The sequence below is a fragment of the Lissotriton helveticus genome, chromosome 4_1 (assembly GCF_964261635.1).
Source record: "Lissotriton helveticus chromosome 4_1, aLisHel1.1, whole genome shotgun sequence".
Lineage (NCBI taxonomy): Eukaryota > Metazoa > Chordata > Amphibia > Caudata > Salamandridae > Lissotriton > Lissotriton helveticus.
In genome coordinates, this window is record NC_136063.1 from 1729521277 (window position 1) to 1729537386 (window position 16110).

At 42.8% G+C, this 16110-nt stretch overlaps 1 protein-coding gene across 1 annotated transcript in view; it reads right to left on the reverse strand.

Annotated features, from left to right (window-relative positions):
• The window catches only part of PLP1 (proteolipid protein 1), an 86339-nt gene extending 73920 nt beyond the window's left edge, over nt 1-12419 (reverse strand). Inside the window, exon 1 of the mRNA XM_078688397.1 lies at nt 12279-12419. Within this exon, the coding sequence (XP_078544523.1) occupies nt 12279-12282 (4 nt within the window). The 5' untranslated portion in view covers nt 12283-12419. The remainder of the gene's footprint in view (nt 1-12278) is intronic.
• Between the last annotated feature and the right edge of the window lie 3691 nt (nt 12420-16110).

Sequence of the window (16110 nt, forward strand, 5' to 3'; positions counted from 1 at the left end):
TCTTTATGGCCCCACTAAGGATAGCCTCTTTAACTGAGTAGGAGTGAACTTTCACCAAGGTCTTCCTAGTTTTGGTCCTGAGAGGATTGAGGCGTAAGGGCTCTCTGTGTGTTCTTTGGATTTCTTGCTTGAGATTTATGTCGGTATTATCCTTCAGAACTGTATCCCGAAGGACAAAGATGATAAAGGCCTTCATATCTGAACCCTCCTCAGTTTCCGAAATATTCAAGAATCTTAAATTATTCAGTCGGGAATGGTTCTCCAATCTCTCAAGATCATCCCTTAGTCTTTGGTTTTGCTTACCTAATTTAGAAATGTCCAAAGCGTTTTTTGTCACATCTTGCTTAATTTGCCCCATCTCTTCTTCCAAGATCTTGGTATGGAGGGCAACCTCATATAGTTTTTGAGTTAACTCCGAACATGAAGCTTGCATTCCGACCTTATTGGCTTCTGAAACTTCAAAGCGAGTCTTGATATCATTTTTCAGACCCAAAAAGATACCGGCCATTGACTTGTCTGTATTTTCTATAGCCCCCTCCCCTATCTCACCGGCCACATCTCTCCACGCTGAAGTTCTTCCGACTCCTCTGGAGACCTTGTCATTGCCTGAGCATCGAACCTATAACTAATAGGCACTGTCACTATGCTTGCTCGTGATGTTCCTGGGTCAAATCTGGGTTCACTTATCCCAGGTGTCACTTGAGCCGCTCTCAAGACCTTTATTCTCCATATCAGGTACCACTACACCAATGTTTTTAGGAATCGCTTGCTCTAAGCTTCCTAGGAAGAACACAGAAGAAGGATTTGAGTGAAGGTGTTATTTTAGAAGGTACTATAGGGGCCCTTTTACTCCTTTCCCCTATGCTTTTTACTGGGGATTTGCCAACTCTCCTACCTTGAGTGCCCTCTCTGCCTTGCCGCCCTCGTCTTCCTGTGGCAGAATCCTTTATTTCCTGTGTTGCCCCCTGCGAGGGGTCTTCTGTTAAATTACGCCCAGCCACCTCCCACTAAAGTCCTGTTTCTTAAAGTGTATCTGGAGGGTTTGTCTCGGACGTTCTTGCTAATGGAGCTCCTTTCTCCATATGCGGGAGATGGAACTTTCTTACACGGGCTTCTTCAGTGTGAGAGAGGAGACTTCTTGCCACTCCTAGCTCTCCCCTCCTCAGAACTTCTAGGGAAGAGGACCGGCCACTGCTCTCCGTCGTGAGGGACTTACAAGACTGTGGGGAGCTGCAGCTTGTGCTGGCTCTGCCACCGAACCTCACGCCGTCTTCCATGCAGCACCTAAGCTCTTGCGCTGCCTCTGTCCACCACAGCTCTGCAACACTGCATGGCACAGTAACCCCCGTACCAGCGGCCAGGAATGACACAGTTATGTCCTAATGTTTTATTTTGAGTATTAAAATATTGTGTTTTAGTTCCTACCTGAAAGTTATTCTTTGTGTCATTGTCCTTTTGTTTAAGTCCCTGTGATTATATGAAATATGGATATTACCTCAGCTTGTGAGGATTTGGATGAGGCAGACGGGTGAAGAGGTAATAGTAGTGTAGCCTACACCTATTGTAAGTGAGAAGTGTATTCACTGTGATTTTAGTTTTTTTTTATATGCACATAGTTTGGTTGGCAGATGCCTTTCTAATCTGCACATCTGCAATCAGTATTTTTTTTGTTACTATTATTGCATTAGAACAATGATTTGGTAAATAACTTAACATTGAGCTAATTAAAAATATATCTAAAGATTTTTTTGACTTGTCTTTTGTCTCACTGATATGCCATTCTCTCTTAAGAGAGGAACCTAGATGTTATATGGTGGAGTATGGACCTTATATTTCGGCCTTGATTGTTAGGCTTGTTCACTGAGTGTGCTTACACCAGATTTGAGTAGAGCAGCGCGATATAAAACTATTAAAATAAATAGAGTGAGAATACACACACACTCACACATATATGTTACAAAGGTTGCTAGAGTACAGAAGCTATACAAGCCATTATTTCTCAGTCACTTGAACAAGCAATGGGATTAAAAACAACACTCACCCAAACAATAATAAAGAGTTGTTAAAGTATGGATAAGTGGAAAATTTCCAGATGGCTAAGTTACGTGGAATCTGCTTTAAAGGAGATCGGCCTCCCTGACTTGTTTTATAATCCACTGGCTTGCCAAAAGGTCTCTAAACAAAAAGTTACAAACGTGTTTTACTAAGGTCTGAGTACAAACGTAAGGAGCTTCATAAAGAGATACAAGCGGTTTGCTTATATCGTCAAAACCCCCCATTATTAGAAGAGGGGTTTTCATATTTATTAAATGTTACTTGGCCACATCATAGATTTACACTGCTGCGACTCCGCTTGAATATGATTCGTTTGATGCTAGGGTACCCAGGGAAACATACAATCATTCAGACTTAAGCGCATGCCCATGCGACCATCTCACATCACAGACAGAGTTGCACTTACTTCTCTTCTGCAGGCTCTACAAGGAAGAAAGGAAACAGCACCTTTTCCCAATTTTAAAACAAATAATTTTTAAACAGTGCCAAGTGGTACTATATTTTTTTTAATCATTATCTGACCCATTGATCTGTTATTCGGTAGCGACTTTCCTATGGGCCTGCATAAGAAAGATTTGCCAAGCCAAGTATTGTGAACATACCATTTTTATTGTATCAGCTTTTGACTTTTTTTTTATACTTGAGTATTTATGATGAATTAGAAGGGGGGATTATTTCTCTTCCTTTATGAAATTATGTTTTCTTTTATCTGTGCTTTTATGAACATTTATATTTGATCAAATAAAGATTGGAATTGAATTGAAATTGAAAGCACACAATTTAGCTGTATATGCGTTTCATTTGTCTTCTGTACCTGCGAGAAATAAAGCATTTATGTTCCATCTTCCAATGACTGCATCATTCAATCTGGGATTTGACTAGGAGGCAGGTACCAGTGCTATGCATTTGCGTCTAATTACTGATGTGCATTGTAAAAAGAAAATAACTTAATATAGAAGAGTTTAAAATGTACACAATTTGTTATGCTGGTAAATACCAGCAATCCGACAAACTATGGACACATGAACAGGAATTTACAACAGCATTGGCAGGAGACAGGAGCTGAGAAAGCATGGAATGTGACCTATGCTCACATTTGGTAGAAAGGTCCTTCTTTTACCTCAGTCTCCAAACACAAAGGCAACACTAAAGTAAAAACACTAAAGTGAATACAAAAGCACTGGAACTGAAGGGAACTACCTTGTGTGGAGATGTGCTTCTTGTGAAAGAGCAAAATGCAGTCACTCGAAGTGATGTTAACAAGTGGCTGGAGTCAGCTGACCCATTACCCCATGCTGTATGTTGTAGTAGACTGAAGCAAAATGTGACTGACACAAGAACAGACCAATGGACGAAGAGAGGTGGCTGAAAGCCCCTTTATGTAAATATACATATAATTTTAGTAAAAATCAAAAGGTATTGGCTAACACCAGACCTAAAATGACAAAAAATGTGTTAATACTGTCCCAAAATGTACAGCATTATGCCACATAATTTACCTTTCCTTGACACATAATTTAGTTAACTTTCCCACATAATTTGGTGCTCTCCTGCTACATAATTCCAGTGGCCTTGCATAGAGATTAATGATATAGCAGTATTGTTTACTCCTCGTTTACTACAGCTATTGTTTAATACGCTGGTTGTTGAAGAAGTGTTTTGAGATCAGAGCTGTTAAGCAAAATTGCAAACGATTTTGTACTGTGAATGCCCCCGAGTACATGAATGCTCCTATTCTCAGGCTGCTTTCTGTGCCAGGCCCCTTGCCCCTGCCACTGCTGGAATTTGCACCCTGGCTGTGCCAGGGACCAGCCTGCAACAGGCAGATTGTTGTGGACAAGCGACAGCTGGCATCTGGCAAACAATCGCCAGCGAAGGTGGGGGCGGGGACATCTTGTTAAATGATTCTGAGAAGAGGCGTTTGTAAGATTACAGTTCTCTGCTTTGTCTTCTAACTTAGCAGTGGGGAGCGGTGGGTGAGGAGGCGAAGGAATAAAAGACAAAACAAGAAGAGCAAAACAAAGGGGCGTGTGACTGAGAGGAGAGGGAAGCGCTGTCCCCGCGCCTCTTGTACCCCTCCTCCTGCACCGGCCCTCCCCGCTACCTCGCCTCCCTCCTCCTTGCTCCGTTGGACGGTCTCTTTCACAATACTACTGTTCATGATAGCACAAAACAAACAATGGGATATGAAGCAGGCCTTTGTGTCCGAATCATCCAGGCCGGTCAAGAGCATCAAATGAAAGGGGACGGGGGTGATGGCTATGGAAGCAGGGCTGCACCTGCTTGATCTCACACCATCTGGTCTGAGAGTAATATTTGCTGTACATCGACTCAAGTACAGGCTGGTACAGAGGCGGGACCCTGCCTGATTCTAAAATAATGATCTCTTACATGACCAAAGGCTGGCAAGATAACTCAGTGTGCTAATGCAGCTGCTGCAGAGATCTTGGTATAACCTATGAGTCAAAGGTATAAACTATGGTAGAGTCGACTCAGACTTTCAACCTGTAGAAGTCGACAAAATTAGTATCACTGCACGGGGTGATAGAAGAATGTGGTATTTACAGGGCCACGAAGTTGCAAGTCTATAGCAATAAGCGCTACATAAAAACGGGTTACTAATATTGCTGGAGAGATACAAGTACGGTGAAAGCTTTATTAAGGCAGTATGATCAGACAGTTAGTGGGTGCCCACAACTTTTAACAACCCATTCTATTACAACAGCATGTGAAAAACATACTTACCACGAAATCACAGCAAGAAGCTGCGCTATCACACACTTTAGTTCCATTTTGTCATATTTATGTTAGCATGTTGAGCATTCTGTAGTACAGAGTAAGTCTGGTGTAGTTTTGATTCCTCGGAAACAAACTGCAATGTCATGCCAGTGTATGGGATCAAAAAGAACCAATGTGTGGCTGCCCAGGACCAGGCAACGGTCTCTAATATCTTACAACCACTGTCAGTGCCATACGCTTGTCACCATTCGACAGCCCATTTCAAGCCTTAGAAGCTCACAGGTCAAAGTGCACACTGTAGGGTTTTCATCTCTAACGGGAAATTAGAATGTTCACCAGCGAATTCCTCTTGTTCACAAAACCGGTTCTCAGCTGTTTTTTTAAGAGGAAAGATATATGGCTGAAAGAACAATGCCAGCAGAGAAGATACCTCTTCCTGCCAGCAGAGACCACTGAAGTAAAACGTTCCCTACCTCCTGTAGAAGATAATGTAGAGAAGGTGCATGGGCCGAGAACAAAAGCAATGGAGTCACAAAGTCTAGTTAAATGCTCCAACAGGTCAAGTGCCCCGCCTCATGGCACGCACAGATTTTTTTAAGTGAACAGGCTGGTTAATAACTTTACTGGATAAATGCCCTATACATGTGTTGAGACTGAGTGGAAACAAAAATTGAGAACCCCAAGCTTTTTAAATATAAAACATTCATGCAATGGGAAAGTCAAGTCACTGTCAGTAAATTTTCATACATTTGCTACGCTCCCTTAACCCCTTTTTATAAAAAGTGAATTTTGTATTTTTGGGATTGCTCCCTTACTGGCAAGAAACCCAAGAAACATTGGCAGCACTTGGAAGGATGGAACCAAGACCATCCTGCCTACAAGCCAGCCAATACTGACTAGAAGGACTAGACAAGCTCCGCTGAGGCATGCATAGTAGGATGTTAGCTGTATGTCTTAGCTTCTGCAGAGGCCCATCTCATAACCCATTGACGAATGTGGGATCTTTGAGGGAGTCGTAACCCTAATCCCCTTTGCTGAATGGGTCCCTGAGAATGAGATTCTTTGACAGTCGATTCTTGTAGAGAAGAAACCTAGAGCGGAACTGTGTTTTCAGGACAGTAAAAAGCGCACTCAGATACCGTATGATGAGTAGACTAAGAGACAGAAAGGGGGAGGCTCCAGATACTATACCCTCTGCTACCCTATGACGAGTAGAGTAAGAGTCAGGAAGGGAGAGGCTCTGGATAGTATACCCTCAGATACCCTATGACGAGTAGAGTTAGAGTCAGAAAGGGGAGGCTACAGATAGTAGACCCTCAGATACCATATGATGAGTATACTAAGAGTCAGAAAGGGGGAGGCTCCAGATACTATACCCTCTGCTACCCTATGACGAGTAGAGTAAGACTCAGGAAGGGAGAGGCTCCGGATAGTATACCCTCAGATAGCCTATGACAAGTAGAGTGAGAGTCAGAAAGGGAGTGGCTCTGGATAGTATGCCCTCAGATACCCTATGACGAGTAGAGTAAGAGTCACTTACCTTGAAATCCTAGAGATGTTACAGGTTTTTTTCTTTGTGCAGGGAGCCACCGAGCAGGGGGAGACACAAAGTAGTACATGATGTAAAGTGAGACTTGGGAAGGTAGAGATTGTAGGGGATAAGTGTATCCTCTGTGGTAAATATTATTCATTCAGTCTCTCTGCGAATTGATTGAAACACATGGAGCGGTAGATGTCAGATGGTATGCAATGGGAAGTAAGATCTGAGGAGGAGGAGAACCCTGATAGTATTGGGTGTATAATTAGAGGCCAAAGGAAAGTGATAATCAGATAAACCTCTACCCATACAAGTGGAATGAGATTCAGTGATTAAGGAAAGCACCCTAAGTTATAGCGTAGCTAGTAGAAGGCAAATATGGAGGAACATAAAAATCCAGGTCGAAGTTTAAGAATCAAGGAGAAAGCTACCTGAACATTCATGCCAGTTAGGTGCTAAAACTAGTGAGTTGCTTTAGGAAAGGGGGTCTGGAAAAGCCTTTGACAGGATTCTGCCTCTGGGCTCCAAAACACGTTGATAATAAAAGGTGGTACAAGCATGTTCCATGGTGTTAACGTTTCAGTCACAATAGATACTAGGGTGGAAGAAACTGGGACCTGAGCACCTTAGCTGCAGTGTCCTCATCTGCCAATTGTTGTCTAGGTGTTTCAATAGCACCTCACTCACTCTCTCCCACTGAAACACCCTCGGTCCACCCATTCTGTGCTATCTGAATCACACTGGCAAGAATCCTTTTGTGGTTTGAAGCTACTAGGTCAGTCATTGTGAAACTGATGCAATTCGCAGGCTGCAACTACTGCCACAAGCACATCAGAGGAAGGAGTTGAAGGTGTAGGCCTCAGGCATGACTCCATTGACTTTCCGTCAATTGAACCATTTGCTTCTCGAGATGATATACTACAACAGGGATTTTGATTACAGGGCTTATAAATGCTTTGTGTTCATTTTTGGCATTATATACTTTTGAGCTCCCTCAGATGTTCAGCTGCAAGTTTTTTAAATCGCTCCAATTTTTCCAAAAGCCGGATTGGTGGCAGGGTTTTTTGTGTCCTGGCACCGACATCTGGAGCACATAAGCATTTCAGCTACTACTGATGGACGACCAATGGACCTTCCAAAACTAGCATAAACCCAGGGTTATTTCCTGAGTAACCTCACTTTCATGCTAAGCGCCCACTGGAATGACAAGAAATAACCTGATTCTATAAAAACCCAGTGATAAATTTAGGAAAAAATCACATATACAGACATAGATGGAGGGGGTGTGTAAAATCAATTTTAATTTTATGAGCAGTCTCGTGTAGCAATAAAGAAAATGGATTCCTTTCAACCATGTATACTGTAAAACAGTCCGATAGGGGCCTTGTCTTCTGAAATTCCTTTGCACACAAGATGTGTACACTTCGTTATTGAAGGCATGATTTTAAGCAGGAATTTAAAAAAACTATCTACCTTAGGCTTCGCTGTTTTGTAAATTTGAACTTTACAGCAATTGGCAATTTGTATTCTATAAAAGCTTATAGTGGAAAACATTCAGTTCAGCTAACAACGTGCATTAGCCAGCAAACATTAATTTATGTGACCTAAACCTAAGATGTGTGAGAGGTCACATGTATGTGCAGAAAGAGATTGGTTCATTTGTAAGACTTTATGGTATATCTTGACAGAATGAGCACTTCTATATTTTCACCCATTAATTATTGCAAAAAGTCACTATTACATCTTAAAATGTAACCTGTTTTCATACCAGCTGCTTTTTGAGAATGTATTCTTTATGCGCCTTTAAGCTCATCTTTGAAACACCTCTCACAATTGCTCTGAACTATGATTTTTCCTGGAAAGAAACCAGATGTATTTGTAAATTATCTAAATACTGCCACCCACAGCAACATGTGTGAAAACCAAATGTTATTAATCATTGACTGACAAGCGATCCAAGCCTCCCGACTGAAGTGATGCCCCAAAATCAGGACACATTAACCCAAAATACAAACGTCAGCAAGACACGTGCACACCTATCTCTCTTGGATTTTTTTTTAATTGATTCTTGCACTGAAAATGCAACTCCTGATTCAATGGAAGTCGTGCCCGACGCTTTTTGTGAGTGGGCTGGACTTGTGATCACAGTAGCATTTAATGCAAATGACCTCAACGTATTCTTAAATATCTTTGAAAACAAAATGGCGAAAGAGTGGTCTTTATTTACATATCTTTTTCACTACAGAACGAGCAACTTTTCTCAAACTGTGCAAAACCAGGTACAGACCTACTCCCTTTGAGGGTGTTGTATCTTAGAAAATCTATTCTAAAAGGCATATGAGGAGACAGTGGTAGGTCTGCTTGTACATAATGCAATCTCCTTACATTAGTACAATGACTGCAATTTACAACGTATACCAGTGCTTTTCTCCCAGACAGCTGGCCCTGGAGGGATGGACTGAGTGATATCAACACATGCATGACCACTCGCTTCCATAGCAAACCCTGTCTGAGATAATATACTTCTAAAGTGGCCTTCAAGTGAATGATTTCACAGACCCCAAGGAGACTTACCCCTGAAGTGAATTTAGGACTTGTGAGACACATTTTGTGCTCTAGGCTTGAACACACATTATGGTACTGGAAAAGTTCAAACGCCCCCCCAGCAGAAGCATTCAGCAGTTTTAAAGAGGTGACATTGTTTGAACAACAAACTTTAGAAGACTGATACCTTTCAAACACCAAAACGGAATCTTTTACATACCTGGCATAGCTTTTACAAGTAATTGTAAGACTAAGCAACAGGCTTTTTCTAGTTGAGTGACTTCTTAAGAGAATCTTGCCCAGATACACTAATGTTTTATTTTAATGTTTTTCACCTCAGCAATCTAACCACCTTCACTGTTTTATTTATTATCCCCAAAAACCTCAAGCCTTCAATTATGTTCCTATATTCCCTTCTGACACCACTTAATTGAGCACCATTTAAGATGCCCAGCACATGGTCAGTCTGACAAGTAAAACAGTTTAATACATTAAATGGGTCCTGTGTGCTCACAATATTAGAAAACGTAGCTAGAGACATCCCTAGAGGTGCCCACATGTGGCCTTTACGAGCACACAGTAGCTGTGGTTAGAATGCTTAAACATCACATTATATAATCGGAAGAAAAGTGAGAAATTAAATGTAACACTTTCTAAATAGTAGTTTAACGTAGCAGTTGTTTTGCACCAGGTGTGAATATTTTCTAAATTATAGAGGAAGCTATTTTGTTGAGCATTTGGACAGAGCATACTGTAATCTGTTTTTGCTGCACAAGGGACATTATGCTGTCGCCGAGGTGTACCTTTAGATGAACTACAGATGCCTTCTTCGGGATAACTGTTGAGGAACTGAGGTCCCATAAGTTAACAACTTAAAATATGGGTTGCTGCATGCCAGTTTAGTCTGGTTTGTTACTTCAAGAGTAAACATCTGTACTGGTTGTCTCCCGGACATGGTGTTCCCTCTACATTTTGTGTTCACTTTTTTTAATTCTGAAATGAATTTTGGGAATTTTGATTTTTTACGATATTTTTCTGAAGTGGATCCAACAAGTCATATTGGTAATAAATATAACCCCTAAACAAGCAGGCGTGGTTTACAGTTTATGCTCCATGCACGGTTAAATGGCAGCAGAGGGCGGCCTGAGAGTGAAGCATGGTGCTCTCACTGTGGCTTTTGTCACAACAGAATCACTGATTCCCAGAGTCCATTGTCACTGTCAAGGCAAGTAATGCGGTTCAAGTCAGAGGTCAACGGGCTGAATCTGAGCTGCCCGTCAGTGGGATTCGTGAGAAATTAGTGGAGCTCCCAGAGGCACGTATACTGAACAGCACACTGAAAACATCTGCAAAGGCGGCTTATTTCTACAGTGGATTCACTATAAAAAAGTGATAAATTGTTACAGATAGAAAGCAGTGCAGGGGCTAAAGTTATCTATAGGCGCGCACTGCTGAAGATGCTAAATGCCAGGGTTGTCGAATGCCAAGAATGAACAGTTTTGGTTCCATCTCAGGCCTCTTTTTTCCACCATCATACACTTCCACTCTCTTCATCTCACTCCTGCAGGTTCTTTTTCATCCCTGCATTCTCCCTGTGCCCTGTGTAATGTCCCCCCATCATTTCTCTCCCCCCACCCCCACCTTTCTCTACCTTACTGTATCTTGCTCCGGGTCAAAGTTGATGATGAATACTGCGTCCTTACCCCCAGAAATATGAGCCAGTGCCCACGACTTGCAAGCACTGGATATGTGGTACCCAATCAGTAGCAACCACTCAGCTAAACAGGACTCCCTGGCTTCCTGGTGCAAACCAGCCGCCCTCCAAGGATGTTACCATAAGAAGGTGCAGCTATCTTCCATTAAGTCTGCTTCCCAAACACTTCTGACTCGCGACTTACTGCTTTCATTAACACTGATAAAGAACTGACACCTAGGCAAATGCTTTATGTTCCTCTAATAACAAAGGGCCTGGCTGCACAAAAGGCGGGTTTTTTTCATAGAGGACCCAGAGTCATCAGCTTGTTGATGTCGACCACCCCGGTCAAAACAGAGAGGCAACAGCACCATTATTGAAATGAAACCGAAACCAGGGAACTGGGGACTCTATGCTCATGCAATGGTGATGTGTGCTGGAGGGAGTGGAAATGCCGTTTTCCCGATAGACTGAAATCCTTGTTGCTTTTTATTTAGTTCAAGACACATTCTACTTTTTATTCACTGGTAATTCCTAGAGAGCTGCATCTGGAATTACTATATTTTTTATTTGAATGGTACTATATCACATTAGTGTTTTGCCTGGTACATGTTTTTGCTTATGCTGGTTTACCAAATTATGTATGGTCTTCAACAAAGTAAGGTACGGTTTTATCTGCATAATTTATGTCTATGTATCTATGGCTGTTTGTATCTGCATATGTATGTTAAAAAACGTTGAGCAGTCTGACTTTTTATAACGTCATCCAAAGTTTACTTGAATGTCCTCTTATACCTTAATTCTGTGATAATCCAAAGGAAATGTATGGACTTTTAATTTATTCTGTGTGCAGGGCGGTGCTGCCCCCCATGGGATTGCAGCAAGTGTTGTATGTTCATTCTGTGCTATTAGCTGGCATGCCCCGGTGCTCCAGGGACTTTCTGCCAGGGTGGGCTCGGGCATCTGTGAGCTGGTGCCCCTTGTGTGCTGTGCCACAGGCAGTAAATCTCCATTGCCTCTAGCATACAGCCTCTGGTCCCCAGCCCAAGCAGTGTATGATAACTAGGAAGTGGAACAACCCACTTTCAATCTGTGGACATAAGTATTTTATATCTCAGTGTAATCTTTGCACACAACATACCCTTGCACTGGGTGTCACAAGTACTTTATTAAACGATTTACCATTTTAAAACAAAATGGAAAATAGCACGGGTTTGTAAGGAGCATCTTATTACTACATGTTTTACTTTTTCTGTTAGAGTTTAGCTGTGAGTGGTTTCAATTTTCACTCAGCTACCAAATCAATGGTTGTGAAAAATTGGATGCAAATTGAGTTTGCACCCATTGTTTTACTAGTTCTCCGGTCTAAATGACTGTTCATTCCTTAATGGCATTTTCTGTTCTTCCCATAACCCCCTTGACCTGATGCTTCATAATGACATGTTTAAATGCATATGCATATTTATTTTTAGAAAAAATCTAAGCCCAAGTAGTTAAAAAAAAAAATCCGCTAAACTCAGTTTACCCCTGCCAACTTTTAGACTTTGGCTTGACAGAAACAGCTTGGATACACAGATTTACACAGGCAAGTTTCATTTCCATCACATAACGTTTGCTATAATGTAAAAATGAAACGGCAGCGTTCCACATTCCCTCTTGCGTCCGAGTGAGTTGTTCTGGCTTCCCATGGGTTCTCGCAGCTGAACTCACCCATGACTCTGGCTCTGACTGTCAACCGTTGCTGGCTTTTCCCGGGCGTCTGCTCCTCAGGCACGCTGCGCCGTGCGCTCTCCTCACGCGCCTGCTCTCGCGCCGAGTCCTCCACTTTTGATGCCTGACTGACTCCGTCCGCTCGCGCCGCCAAGAAAAGAGCCTTCTCTGGGACATTCCATCGCCTTAAAGCGACAGCCCCCGCCGTGCCCCCTCCCATGCCCACCCCCTGCAGGGCTGGGTTACTCGCCCATTGCGGGGCTGGCTCCGGCCATTCTTCGGCCTGTATGGGTCAGTTCATCACTGCCACACAAAGGCACTTGTTTCGTGAGCCACTTGTAAGGCAACAAGTGAAGACACAAAGCAGAGAGCAAAGGTCTGTCAGGCCTTTCTGACTCGAGGTCTGTGTCCAATTCTAATGGGGAGAGTCTATGGGAAAGTTCAAGATTTCCCAGCAGTCTCCCAAGGTGTGTGTGGCAGGGCAGCAGAGCTTTCTGGGAATTTTAAATGAATGTTCTCAAAAATAAAATTTTACGTGCATCCATTAGTTTTGGGTTGCATTTTACACAAAACAGTAGCGTTACACTGTTTCTACTCACTAGTACATGTTCATTCTTTTTTGCTGTTGTCATAGACAAGAAACCATTGTAGTTCTGTTGCTGCAGCTCCTAGTTTTGGTCATTGTTATCAGTATCAGTAACCGCCACGCTATTGATTTCCAGAGTTCCCATGTCGCCAAAGAGTGAACCTGCCATTGTCGTTTAGGTATATTTTTTCAATAGTGCTCGACAAACAGATTCCGGGTGTCAGGCCTGAAGTGATCGGCGCCTTTCAAAATTCATACGTTTTTCAAAAGCCAAATGCATGCGACATTCATTACCTCCAAAGCGAGAATTCCATCATGCTTCAAAATGTGGATTTCAATCCAGATCTTGATGGAATTTGTGAAATCACGGGAAATTTTATGTATGACATACCCTTGACTTCATTCAGAGAGGTACATGCATTCACACGGTTGCTTTAGAGCGCTATGAGTTGTAATTGTATTCATGAAAGTGTCTAGGTTTTCTTCAGAAAGCTACATGCATGCAGGCGGTTGGCGTGGATAGCTCATAGCACCAGGACTATTATGTGTACAAAGCTTTATTTCGATATAGGTATATCTTAAAAGCACATAGCAATAAAATACAATTCATATTGTTTATAAAACACTTAATAAATAATTAAAAAGACTAGATAAAACAGTATTAAACCATTTACAGCTTTGAATTTGTATGAGAGATAAAAAAAGAAGGACATGAGGTTACATAAAAAGAAATTCATCACATAGCTTTAAGTCTGATCACCCATGCCCAGCCAAGAAATTTGGCTACCCCACACGCCAATACTGTATTAGAATTAGATTGTAGAATTCTTAACGCTGGGGCATAGCTTCTGATCTCAAGTAGGCGACAGACAGACTTTAGCCATTTGGATCTGGGCTTTTTGTAGGCACTGCAAACAAAGAAAACATGTGGAATGGATTCGAGCTCAGTGCTGCAGTGCGGACAGGTGGCAGGCGTTTGGTAGGGGGGTTTCCATTTTGAGGTGCGTGCACGAACTGGCAGGGTTCCCATTCCGAACTGGACATATAAAGCCCTATCTTTGGGTTTTCTAATAAAGTCCATATAGGGTTCAAGCAAGGGTACGGTCTTATGCAGTCGAAACTCATCAGTAAATCTACCCAAGTTATCCGCTCTAGATTCTTGGGCGTCGACCCACAGCCAGTAAGCCCGCTTGACATCCAGTTTAGATATTGAGGCACCAGACTCCCACACTACCCATAATCCAATGGCCGTAAGGAGTTCCTTCATTTTAGAGAACCAGACAATTTTGTGAGACCCCTGCAAGTTCATAACTTCTTTAAGGCCGTCTGCGTAGCACTCTAGCTCTGGTGTGCGCCACAGGCGGGCCCAATAAAGAAGCGGGCGCAGAATTATGAGATCTTTGATCGATCTGCATCCAAGGTCATATTGAATGGGCTTGCTAGGGGTACTCTTGGGGATAGTCAAAAGCTCCTTATAAAATTTGTTTTCGGCCATTACGAGGGAGTCGACATTATTAAAACCCCAGAGCTCTGCCCCGTACAGTGCACTGCCTACTGCTTTAGCAGAATAGATCTCTAAGGCAGGAGCAATGGGTCTTGATATTGAGGATCTATGCTCCCTGCTTATTACGCCCACGGCCCGTTTATAATTTAAAGCCATTTTTTCAATGTGTGAGGTCCACTTGAGTTGGTCGGATATCCTAATCCCAAGATAGTCGAACATTTTAACTCGCTCTAATGGCTCTTTATTAAGGGTGAGCGTACGACTGGCTTTCCTACTGGGATTAAAATAAAGGAGCTTGGTTTTAGATGTATTAATAACCAAGCCCCTTGAATTACAAAAGGAACAAAACCGATCCAGCAATTTTTGGAGCCCCATGGGCGTTTTGGAGACTAGTAGCGTGTCGTCGGCGAAGAGCATAGCGGGAACTTTCACACCAGCCAAGCTAGGGGCGTCAGCATCAATGTCAGATAAAAATGAGACCACCCCATTGACAAATAAGGAGAAGAGGGTCGGTGCCAAAACACATCCTTGGCGGACACCTCTATTCACCGGGATTTTATCGGTTATCTGCTCCTTCGTGCCCCACCGAATGCGTGCGTATGTTCCATCATGCATGCGGGCCAGCAGGTGCAGAATGGGCAAAGGAAACCCCATCTCTTGGAGAACCACCCACAAGCGCCCCCGTGGGACCAGGTCAAACGCGGTCTTCAGATCGATAAAAGCCAAGTACAAACCACCCTTACTGATCAAAACTGTCTTCCAATGAAGTAGTAACAACCTGAAGGCCTGGTCTACAGTGCTATTATTAATTGGCGAACACTGCACTATGCATTACCTAATCTGACATGAAGTCAGAACTGTGGCACAATAATTTCTGAGTACCAGTGCATGATTGTTATTTGCAGGAGAGCGCTTGTGACCCAGGTCTGGGGACCAGGATCCGTGAAGGTTTCCAGACTGCGACACTGCAAGCAAACTGCCTCTTGCACTATCGGATGGTAGGGCTGCATTGTCTCCAGGCTGTTTTGGGTGGGCAGTTTCTCACGTACTGACAGCAGGATATAGAGGGAGAACATTCTAAAAACGACATGCCGGTTGTTAAATACCTGGTAAACTTGTGCAGACTCCACCCCCACCCCCTACTCCATCCTCTCCTTATACCTCTCGTGGTGCAGGTCATCACCATGGGTCTGCTTGCCTGTTGCCTCGTTAGGATAAACATGAGCGCTGGGTCCAGAAGGCACAGATGGATGCCTATAATTTTTCAAAGAGAAATATATTGGAGCTAAATTTCCCCCACCCTTATGATGGAATTGTTTCTATGCTTTATTAAGTGCATTTCATTTGATTTATTGTTATATGCCATTACATAGCACATACCTAGTCTATTGGAGCTTAGGAGTGCTGTATACTACATAGAGATATGATGGCCTCGCAGTCCCCGTCAGTGCCTGGCAATGCCTTATTTGAGGTAGTGCACAAGGTCATACATGTGTCATAGGCACTTCGTCATAGCCATGCCACGCAAAATAGAGCTGTTTGATTATGGGAAAGCAAGCAGTGGGGAGTTCCTGGTGGGAAGGTAAGTTACTATATTTTAAGGCTGACACACGCAGTCCAGAAGAACAACATATTCTTTTTCTCATAAAAGGTATAGAGCAGTCCACCAGGGACTAGCCACAACTGCAGCAAGCTGAAGCTGCCCCCTTGTGAACCCTGATTCAAACCTGCAACTCATAATT